General features: G+C 40.5%; 1 protein-coding gene across 1 annotated transcript; it reads left to right on the top strand.

The window, feature by feature from the left end:
* Positions 1-9,128: 9,128 nt before the first annotated feature.
* Positions 9,129-10,603, top strand: LAESUDRAFT_717952 (uncharacterized protein; the record flags this gene model as incomplete). The annotated part of the gene is made up of 5 exons (XM_040907379.1): positions 9,129-9,186; positions 9,396-9,487; positions 9,620-9,709; positions 10,182-10,259; positions 10,424-10,603. The coding sequence occupies 5 exons, from the start codon at positions 9,129-9,131 to the stop codon at positions 10,601-10,603; spliced, it is 498 nt and encodes a 165-aa protein (XP_040758494.1).
* Positions 10,604-12,316: the final 1,713 nt, after the last annotated feature.

The following is a 12,316-nucleotide window of genomic DNA, read 5'->3' as shown; positions in this document are numbered from 1 at the left end:
GTTGTAAAAGATAACTATAGTTCGAGTTGTATAAGAGTGATGGTACAAACTTGCTGTTGAAACAATAACTCAAATGAAGTAATGATAACAATTAATATTGTACAAATAATTTCAATAGTAAAATGAATTTTCTAAAAATAATTCAAATAAAGTAATGATAAAAATTGTTAAAGTTATAAAAAATGTTGTTGAAGATGATTGTAGTCATGGAAGTATGAGAGGGATGATAAAAATTATTAAAGTTGTAAATTATTAAAAATGATTATATAATAACAGTTGTATAAAAGTGATGGCTATCTGCATTCTGAGTTTGTGATCAATATGAACCTGTTATTGGTCTAGAAGGTAACAAGCATGTCCATCTGAACATCATCATTGTTCTCTTCAACAGCAGCTGCATGTAGCTTCAACAAATATCACAACAATCTCATAAAAGTACCAGTAAATCTCAGGACCTCAGAAATTGTTCCTGCCAGAAATGGCCCTCTTACCCAAGTACTTTGAGCTGATCTCAATCCCACTCCTCCAAAATTTTCTTCTGAGGCTCTGTGGCCTCAAAACATCCTGCTTTTAGTGCAGAAAATGTTATTTTTGCTAATGCACATAGAGTGCTGGGTTTGAATCAGAGTGTGAATCTGACAGATGGCTGATCCAAATAAGTGCAAATATTCATGGCCAATCAGAGTGCTGTATTTGTGATTAATATTTATCAAATTAATTGAATGATTTCAAAACACTTCAAACATTTGCATTTCATCATGTTCCACTATATCCAATCTGGCCAACAATATACTCTCATCTGAATAATGTATCGTTTAGCATTTGTTGAAGTTATGACACTTTTTATTCCTTGTTTAACCAATAATTGTTGCAATTAAGTTTTCAGTCATCTTAATTTTCACTGTTGTCCTTCCATCTTCAGATTGGCTGCTGTTATGCTCACGGATGATATAGCACTAGAAAGGCATTCTGTTCAGCTTTCAATTGAGTATCTGCTGATTAGATATTTATGCTTTGTTTTGAAGGTATGTGCAATTCTATCAGGCCCACTCATTTACACACTTTTGTCACTAACAATCCAAAGTCTCCAAACCTAGAAACCATAGTACTTGGTTCAACCCTTTGTCCTAAGCATTGCCTTAAGGCATTAATGTAAACTTTTGATCAAACTTTGATGCACCAACCTGTCAATACCCTTTCATTTCTTTTTCAATTGCTTTTACAATTCTGTAATTTCTTTGAGTGGCCTCTCATATCTTGCTAATATGTTTTGAGATGACTTCAGAGATGATATATGAAATTAAGCTTTGAAAATTGATCAGGCCATGTTATAGCCTTAAGAGTATTCTCTTTAATCTATCTTCATGTCTGTTTAAAGTTACACTTGAAGTTATTATCTCCACACCTTTGCTGTAATGCTTCAAGCCATTCTGAAGCTCAGTTTTCAGAATGGTAACATAAAGGTCAGAGTCATCTTGTTATCAATCTTACAGATATACAGCCTCACATCATGAGTGATCTGTCATCATTTTCATAATACAGCAAATCTGAATCTGTATTTAGCCAGACAAGTTCTAGCCATGCTATGTTCAATATTTTAAAGTATCATTTGTATATGTAGTGCATCAGAGTGTGATCAAAAGCATACATACTATACAATATACTCAATGAACATGTTGAGTGTGATTATATTTATCTATAGCAGACTTTTAGCTTAATAAATAGTTATGAGGGCTACAGAACCTATAAGTCTGTCAGCCACTTAGGATTTGAAAACCAAGTCTAAGATAATGAAAATCTTTTTTGAGACCACTCTGAATATTTTGATACAGCTTAAAATGGCAGATATCTTGAAGTATCTTGCTACGATCGTCTACACTGTCATATTTGCAGCATGATTACTAGCCATAAGCTTCTAATTTTTCTTGTGGAGTTTAATAAAAGCAAGAATATCTTCTAAAACTGCTATCTTTACCTCATGATTCTTTTTTCAATTGATGAATAGCAATGTAATACTGGTCAGAATTAAGATCTGGACATGGGCTGACAATGAGACTGGCAGCTCCTACTTTCAGGTTTGCTTGCAGATGAGCTGAGAGAAAGATAGTGAGTTTTTCACCAATTTTGATATGTGTTTCAACCTGCTCATGAGAGAACACCATCAAAACCTTGCTGCAGCCCTTACAACAAAATTTGCATTCTGTGCATCATGTCTTTCCTTTCAGCATGATGCAGTCTAAGTCCTTCCTGAAGCATCAGAAACACTGCTCTCATAATCTGCCATGAGCAGTGATGATAGAGAGTGCATCGCTGACTATGCTGTCAGACTCAAAGTTTGCTGACACATTTCATTTCCCACTGACAACAAAAGTGCAGATGGTGACAGCATCCTCACTGCTAGCAACTGCTGATGGCTTGCTGTCTGATGAAGGAGTGAGCTTCACATTTTTGCTAGGAGAAGATAGTGAAAACATCAGTGAGGTCTAATTGACTGACCACTATAGCATCAACAGCCTACCTGCCACTAATGTTGAGACCCTGAGGCATGCTGTGTCATCCCATCCATGGAGATCACAATCACAGAAGATGAGACATTTGTCATGATGGTGAACTTTGCATTGGAAATGATATGACCTGGCAGGCCAATAGTAGGATGCTTCATGTCATTCTCAACTAGTGCTTTCTTGTTCACAGTGGGCATATGCTCCTCCACCTCCATTGCATCATTTATCACAATAGTGGCTCTAGATATGTGATCTGGGTAATATAGAGGGGACATTTTGAGAAGCTGACAGTGAGCAGTTTGCATTTGACATGTGCATCATGGTGTTTTACAGGTGAAGCATTGTCAGTGAGCTGTCACTTCTAACATGGTGCAATTTTAGCTTATCAAATTTGTAATTAGGAACTAATGATATATCAAATAGCTTTGTACTCTAGAGACAAGCTGGTGCATCCTGTGAGTGAGATAAGCAAATCACCAGATAGTGAGATGCTGCATGAAATGGTGGCCACTGCTGGCAAGTCTGCTTGAGGAATCTATAACCAAGCATTTGTCTGCATTGCCCAGTACCCTGTTCATCTGTATGTGCTTGCAAACATTGCTGTCATTCAAGTTACAGGCCATGGTCAATCACATAGATGTGAGATGTTCAACAAGAGAAGCACGAGAACATTTGAGGTAGAGAACATGGCCAACAGGGCACCTCTAATAGAAAGTACAAGTACTGTGGACCTAAAGGGGTGAAGATGACCAATTATTCAAAAATAGTCAACTGAGAACAATGATTAGTGCAGAAATGAATGAACAGATATCACTATCTCAAATGTGAATGCGTGACTGTGAAGTGGCACTGTGTCATGATATGATGATCAGCATAGTGATGTTCAATGCCTTCAATTGCATCCTGCTAGCCACAGCATATAGCCATCATGAACACTAATAAGGTTTATGACATTCTGAAAGTGTGATTGAATGCTCAGAAAGGAAATAAAGGGCTGTAAATAGCTGAATGGTGGATTCAACCAAGTTTCAGATAATAAAAAGCTCTTCTGAGGTCACTCTCAATATTTAAACACAGCTCAAAATAGAATATATCTTGCAGTATCATCAAGGTTCATGATATTGTGGGAGAGGGAATTGAATGCCCAGGAAGGGCATTGAAGGGTCTGAGGGCCCTTATTGGTGGCCTCAACCAAGTTTCACATAATGAAAAGCTTTTCTGAGACCACTCTGAATATTTTAACATAGCTCAAAATGGCAGATATCTTGCAGTATCACCAAGGTTCATGACATTGTGGAGGAGGGGATTAAATGCTCAGCAAGAAAGTCAAAGGACCTTAGGGACTCGAGTTGTGGCTCAAAGATAATGAGCAGCCCTTTTGAGGCCACTCTGTGAATACTTCAACACAGCTCAAATCATGCAGTACTCTCAAGGTTCATAACATTGTTGGGGAGGATATCGTATGCCTTGAAAGAACATCAAAGAGCTTGAGGCCCTGCTTTGTGGTCTCAATCAAGTTTCAGAAATGAAAAGCTCTTCTACATATTACACACTGCAGACCCTGCAGCATTTCATATCATTGAAAAGATGACACAGATATATACATGAAACTTTGCTGAATTTCTATCAATGAGACTGATATTTTAATGTGAATGAAAATATACAATGTGGTGAATATTTATGATCAAATTATAAACGAAGAATGTCAGGACCTCAGAAATCGTTTCTGTCAAAAATGGCCCTCTTACCCAAGTTTAAGTCCCTACAGGGGCCCAAAAAAATGCTGCATACATGCCCTAACTGCTCCGTCCTCTATAAACTCTTTTTTCATACCTCAGAAATCGTAATGTACATTTTGAGCTTTCAGGTTGTCACTGATACCTAAGTATGCTAAGCTTTTTCACTTCTGCCACATGAGTCTTGAATGTTGTACAAATACATTGTTGAAGCTGTGCATAAATTATTTATATAGTGACCCACAAAACATTTTATCGATAAGATTGCTCACTCTGACTAGTATAGTGAATATGTCCTCAACCATGAGGTCAACCAACCTACATAAGGACACATTGAAAAGCCCTCTTCATGGCTTCCAAATGCTGCAACCTGCAGTGGACTATTTTTTATAATAGCACTTCTGGAGTCCATTCCACTGGAAGCCACTGGCTGAGGGATCAGAAGCAAAGCATTCTTTGAGAGTTCATGAATGGACTGTTATGAGCAGAGTTGGAAGATTTTCTTGAGTCTATGTGAACTCTGGCATAGACATATTATAAATGACCCAATGCAGGTGATGTTTGCTCCATGCATATCTAAATCAGTGTAATGTTGACCTCATATCCTAGAGCCTGCTCCATCCATGTCTGCCTCTTCATCATCAATAATGCTTTCACAGCCAAGTCCATTACTGTGGCCTTGTCAGATGAGAACTTCTATGGTAAGCCCTTCTTAGGGTTAGGTTTGTAATGTCTCTTATCACTACAGTGAATAAGGATATCTAATAACATATTGTCAGCATTCATGTCAAATGCTCAATCACATATCATTCTGGTTTTTCAGGACTCAGTAACCTCTGATGAATTGGCAGAAATCTCAGACCAAATTCTAGCACAACTCAGATCACACAGAGTTAGTATAGATCATTGTGATACCTAAGGACCAATCAGCTACTCGAGATGTGCTTGTCATATATCATGAATGCACACCTGAGGCTCCACTGCGAGTCAGGTCACATGGTATTCAAGTATGAGCACATCCACAAATCTAACAGTTTTGTGTGTTTCCTTCCTTCAAGAGGTTGGAAGGCAAGCACATTTGTGCAACAGTCGAGCCATGGGGTTTTTCTGCTTCAAATGAGCTAAGCAACTCAATAGAAATAAGGGGACGAGTATGTTTGAATATTTGAGACATCAGATTTGGAACATCAGTGAGATAGGAATGAGAGACGAAGTGTCAAAGACGAACTTGTGGATAAACATGGAGTAGACATTCTTCTAGTAAAGTAGATGTGGTGAGGTTCATGCGTGCACCTTGTGCAATCTGCCAATAGACACCCTTGCATACATTGCAGCTTGTGTGGTACAATTTATTTATATAGTGGCTGATTATCACTTATGATATGTTACAGTACATGATGTGAAACCTGATGGCATTCGTAACTAATGTTCTCCCTCTCACTGAACTGTTGGTTATTCATTCTCTTGTGGAGCCTGACACTTGTCACCAACTGATGTCTGGTGCTTGTCACTAAGGCAGCAGCATGTGGCCCCCCACTCCAGCACTATACACTCATCTTAGAGAATATTTCCTTTTTCACCCAAATAGCTGCCTCCATCTGCAGTACTATAATCCAGCATCCCAGATGTGTACTGCCTTCAGTTCTTTGAGATGGTTCATAAATCCTTCAACCCTTAGAGTTATGCACAATGGCATTGTTACATCCCACTCATTCTCGCTCTCATCCTGATTGGTCTGTATTGTTTCATATTCAATGTGAATGATGTCCAAGTGTTTGCCAACTGTTGATGCTAGATGGCAATAGGCCCTTTCACGTGCACACTGGTGCCTGTTTGCTGCAGTGACATTGGCCCTGACAGACAAAGAAGTCTTTGCATTTCAGAAGTATGATGTTTTCTATTGATGATGAACTGGAGGATAATCATTGATGACTTGTTCACAGAAAATGCAGTGCAAGGCAGTGAAGGCTATGGTCTTATGCTGAATTTCTTTTCCATTGTCGTGAGCAAATCTTCTGTTGAAGGTACAATAATAACTATTCATAATTGCCCCCCCTGAATGACACCAGATTCACCAGCATAAAGATCAAGAGTATCTACATCTGTTTCAACCATCCTGTAGAATCACTTAATTCAGTATGTTGACACAGATAGGAGCGGACATTACAATTTCAGTCACCGAGAACCCGTAGAGCAAATGGACATGATGATTATCACTGCGGTTACATGGAATGAATGTCAGCATTCTAGGATGTAGAGTAAAATGCACGCTTCACATTGACATGCGCGTGAAAGCTGCACAGTAGCATGCGACCATCGTGGTATCAAATGCTGCTGTCACTCATAAAGATATGACAGGTGAAGTGATCACCACTGGTGTAGATGATTCCTGTGAAAGTCTAGTGAACATCGTGGCTGTCAACGAGGTCTGTAGCCACACAACCTACAGAGCCTAGATGTAGAAATTTATCGAAATTGAGTGCACAAAGGCATCACAGGTTGATCAATGCAGGCACAGAAGCTTACCATTATGTGCTGTAGAAAGCTGCTGTCAGATTCAATGCATGAAAAGAAAGGCTCACCTCTGTCATGAGAGATGTTGCAGAAGATTGTTAATAAAGCATCAGTGCGCAGCTCTAATTGCGATTGTCCCATATCAATCTGGATGGAAGAGATGCTGTGGAGATGGATGATGAAGACATGTGGCTGCGACTGATGGAGAAAGGAACCTCTGTGCCTGCGAGTTGAAGTTGCAGCATGCTGCTCATGAAGTTTGCATTGCAGCATGCCAGTGATGATAAAAAAAATGAAGCTACTGAATGCTGAAGGATTCATTCACAGCTGGGATTCGCACAAGGATCACGACATTTTGGACACTTGTTTGTGCTTCTTAAGAAACCTCCACTTACCATTCAACAGCCTGACTAGGAGTAGAACTGTTCACACATCAAGTGCACCCTGTCTAATGACACCATCATACACATTGACCGTGATGAAGTGATCATGTTACCGATGACAGACTTTGGACCTTTGCCATCTTCGCTTCCGTAAGCACCAATTGATCTACACATGTTTATCTCATAGTGCCTTGTAGATAGAACTATAATAATTGATGGCTCTATCATAATCTGTCACAGCACACGCCATGCACTGAAAAGGTGAGCAGACAAAAGACCACAGCACATTTTGGATGCCTTCAATTAACCGATCGGGGATCGAAAGCAGAGCTGTCAGTGTACTGAGTCTAATCTACATCTGGGCATGGTAGACCATGAATCTATAGAGGAGAAGCAACCCAGCTCATCTCCATGTTCAATAGCAAAATGTGGAGTTGTAAATATCATTAATACGATCACAGTGTAAATTAAATGCAGTGAGCATAGTGACATTCTGAAGCTGAAATGGGCATGAGAGGATACACGTATTTGAAGTAATGCAATGTCCTCTGATGTACAAGCTTTAAAATTCATCTTCCATAGATAGGGCTGTCTGGAAGCACCGATTATGTTTTGACAGTCCTGTCTGCCTCATGATCTGTCACAGAATGACAACAGAAGTAAATTGATGCCACAGTGCTTTTCTGATCGAAGCCTGCTGGGCATATAAAGAATGATCACTCGACCATGGGTCCACACTGTTAGAGTAATATGAATCCTCTTCCAACTGTGCAAAGCCTCTAGTAGGACAATTTCCAAGCCTCCGAAGGCATTACCGAGTAGCTTTGACAGTCACATGCGAATGGGGTACAGCTCTGAGCATGACACCATCAACACCTCATCAAGGAAAAGGAGATCCATGTGACATGCTGGAGAAAATGTTGCAGAGCTAGAGGAGCCTGCATGGTCAGAGTATGGATGAAACCTAGCATAGAGTGATATGTAGAACTGCAGATAATGCATGCAGCAAATCCAGTGAGAGCAAGTGGCAGGACACAATATAACTCATCTCATCATGTGAGGAAAGGAGGACATGGCATGTATCACCTGAGACTTAAGACTTCTCCCAGATCCAAAACGTTTCTACGAATCAGAAAATTGAGATCTAATGAACAAACTTCATTTGCACTATGCTGTGCAGCAAATTGTCATGAGCATATTGGCACTCATGTTCATGTCAGCCATAATGCGCTCATGTTCAGAAGCCAATGACGTACACTGTAAAATGTTCTTCCATGTCTCTGGACTGTGCTTGATAGGAGGTATTACACCATCCACCCAGTAAGAAATGTCTCACAGACGATGCCCTTGTCAGGTTAAGGGCAACACATAATGCTTTAACTGATCAAGGAGGATGACTGAGTGAGAGTCACATAACAGATGCCCTCAATAGAGAGTGTGATGCTCACTGGCGCTAGCACTGGGTGAAATAATCAATAACTTGAAAGATGTATCTATCACACATCCATACACTTGCTACACAGCTAGTAAGTGTTAGGCTCTTTAGCCACTGAAGGGATCAGGGGGATTAGGGTGGCATGTTTCACGTGACTGTTTCTTTTTTGAGTCTTTTTGATCTTTTGTCCAGCATCACTGTGACAAACACTCATAGTGAAACTTTACTACATTACTAGTAGCTATCAACAGTCCAATATTTCCAGTCACTATAACTGAGAGTCGAGCAATGAGATCACGTCTGCTGCTCCTGAAATGTGCAAGTCAGGACAGGACACTCCAGTGCCCATTGGAGATGATAATATGAAAATGGCCCCAATGACTTGTCCATTCTCTGCTCCCCCCAAAATGTGCAGGTCAAGTCAGGGTGGGATGCTAGTGCTCATCACCCATCAGGCCTTGAGGTTTGCATCTGTTTTGTGAAGGTACACATTAGCATCTATCCTAGTCCTATCTGATCATTGGAGTTGTTCTTCACAGCCTGTCATCTCCTCACGATGAGTGCCAGTTTAAATATCTTCTCCTCAGATATGTGGGGTGATGTGATTGCAGAATGTATGTTGCACCTCTGTCTCTGTCACACTCATTCAAATTAAATCTGTGAATTTATGCAGAAGTTGCTGGCTGCTCATTGACCAGCATAATGCCATCTTCCTGCATCTACCCACTGGTGACCATGCACCATCATTTCAGCATGGAGCATCTGTTGATGCCTTCTCTGTCTACTCTGCATCATGAATCTGACATTGAGGCTGCTATTCCAGTGCCATTAAGTGCTGCACCCATGGGCTCATCCCTTGATGTGGCCCAGTTCCAGGATGATGCTCAAGAGATTATACCTAAGCCAAGCAGCAAAGTCACTCATCTTTCTCATGAGAAGAGTATAATCTCTGGAATACTTTGGGATGGACTAAGGCTATGTACTTGAACATACAAATGAGTTCTTTCACAATTACACAGTCACTTGATGACATTGAAAATACTTCAGTCCATGATACACAAGTTGGCGGACGTTCATTTAAAGCCTGTAACATTCTCGAAGCAGAGCACTGTCAAACTACAGAAAGTATATGATTTGGTAAGCTCTATTGTGTTCTGCATGTCTTTCACAGGTTCAATTATGAGATGTAGGCAGCTGAGACTCATCTGATTCTCTGCCAATATGAGAGTAATTGGGTTACATATGATTTCCTTCATGCATACCTGAAGAACAAATCTGCTACTGTAAAGAAGGAGATGCCAGTGAAATCTTAAAGCACTGCCGGCAGTTAGTGATTTTCATTAATTGCTGCTTCATTGGAGGATGTTCACTGTAATCACTCTTCATTCAATAATTTACGTATGAGTATGATTCTCAAAGTTAGCTTTGCCTCGTGCATGATTGAAACAGGTGTGATGTATTGATGGTGATGCTGGTGCAGAAGTGAGGACATCATCACAGAAAATGTCACCGTATTTAACAGATGCAACGACACCATGAGTCGCAAAGCTAATCTCTTATGCCTCAGATGAATGCTTCTACTTTCTCATGCCACTGCTGAACATACCAGTGTAATGAAAAATACATTACTCAGAAGAAGTATAGATCTCATAAGAGTTATGACTCGCAGCAAGACAGAGTAGAAAAGGTGAGTTTATTACAAGTATCAATGATTCTGTCTGACATTTCAAAAGCGAAGAGACAACAATTCACAGATACAAGTGAGGAAAGAAGATACTAGTTCAGATACTGAGGGCTGGCTCACATTATGAATCTTTGCCATGACACTGGTGGAAGATGTATCATCTGCAGAATCATCAAACAGCATATGAGGGCGAGAGGAGGTTAGGGGAACCACAGTCGCTGGTGAACCATTGGATTCTTACATATCAGAAATCACCTAAATCCTTCCCACACCAGAACTACAAACTTCTCTCATGCCAAAATGTTGACACCTGTATTGTAGAGCTCCATGCATTTCCGTATGCGTAGGTCAAGCTCTATATTCAATAAATAGAGTTTTTCATATGACTGCTGAGGATTGATTGGTGGCAATCCAGGGCCTGGAGAAGAGTCAAAAAGCATGTGATATTGTAAGACAGTTGCAGGAGAAGGATACTTGGTGCGCAGATGCTGAGAACGTGACAAGGCATGCTAAAGCTGGGCCGGATCACCTGAACTAGACATATTATGCAATGCAATGTTAGAATGTCTTCGAAAGCACCATGAACAGCTACAAGAGCAGATGTCATTGTAACTGTCTTTGCAGCTTGTCCCATATGCTCTTTGACATACCAGCCTTCATACAGATTGGGCATTCCAATCTATTCTGCCCACTGCCAATTCAAGAGGTGGCCTAAGAGCACGTCATGTAATATGAAGCTAACTATTCATGGCATCTGCAACAGCCAGAGCATACATTTACCATGGCAGCCATTTGCAGTGCAAGGTTTTGATGACTTCATAGGGGGGCTTCTCTGCAGACCAGGGATGGAGGAAGCAATGGCAATGGGGACACAAAATATGCAGAGTCACCATTTGTGTGACATCAAGGATGCCTCGGTGATGTGTGAACTGCAAGGTAAAGATGGCAAACCATTTGCGACTGAACCTGAAGATGAATTGCATCTACTTTAGAGTCTTTCTGTGGACTGATTCAATCCCTATCTCAATAAGATAGTAGGTAGATCTGTCTCAGAGGGTTCAATCATCATGTGCTATCTTCCCTTATCTCCCAGTCTGAAATATAGGGCTAGAACCTGTATCTGATAGGCATCCCAGGGCCATAGGAGCCTACATCATTCAGCACATCAGCAAAGCATCGAGATAGGTACCTGGAACACATTCATGCATACATATCTGGGATACTGCAGCTACATCCTGACATAACTCCCAGACTGAATCATCATAATGCATTACATCATGGAGACTTCCTGCTATGCTTCGGACCAGTACAGGGCTAATGGATGTTCACATTTGAGAGCGTTATCGAAATACTACAACAAATGACAACAAATGGGAGACTAGGTGAGCATTGCTACTGGTTTATTATGACTCATGCATCATTGCAGGACAACTAGAAAGAACCATGTTGTAATTGTTCTGTGCAGCAGCCAATATAAAGGCATTCTTGAAGTGCATCGAATGCTCGACTATCCTACAAAGATGTGCATCCATTGTCAAGAACTGTTATCAGGATGACAGCTGCAGAATGTTCATGACAGATGTGTGCACCTATCTCAACCTTACAAGCAACAGAATTGTAATGCAACTGAATTTGACTGAAGAAATTGGGAGGACATCAGTATCGATGTTTACAGTGCACTGGCTGCACAGATGGAGTTGCTCTCAGCTGAACTCCAGAATTGGCAGCTTGTATCAAGGGCAATTCATCATTGATGCTATACAATATGTGGGGTTCAATAATATATGTACCACACAGAACAATGAACAATCCAATAGTGTGCTTTACTTCCAGCCTGCAGCAGGTTCGATCACAGTTCCAGGAGTCATCAGTGACATACTATTCTGTTTCAGTGGTGGATTACACCAAGAAGAATCCACACACTCATGTTCTCCTTGTAATACACAGATATAAGCTGAAGCCAGCAGCCATGGTTGACCATTCAGCAACTATCCAGATTTTGGTGCCACTGTCTGGTCAAAAACCTTCGAGGAAAAGATCGAGATTGTTCTCAAGAACTG

Source organism: Laetiporus sulphureus (genome assembly GCF_001632365.1).
Source record: "Laetiporus sulphureus 93-53 unplaced genomic scaffold LAESUscaffold_74, whole genome shotgun sequence".
Classification (NCBI taxonomy): domain Eukaryota; kingdom Fungi; phylum Basidiomycota; class Agaricomycetes; order Polyporales; family Laetiporaceae; genus Laetiporus; species Laetiporus sulphureus.
Note: the sequence above shows the minus strand (reverse complement) of the source record. Positions and strands in the feature narration are given on the sequence as shown.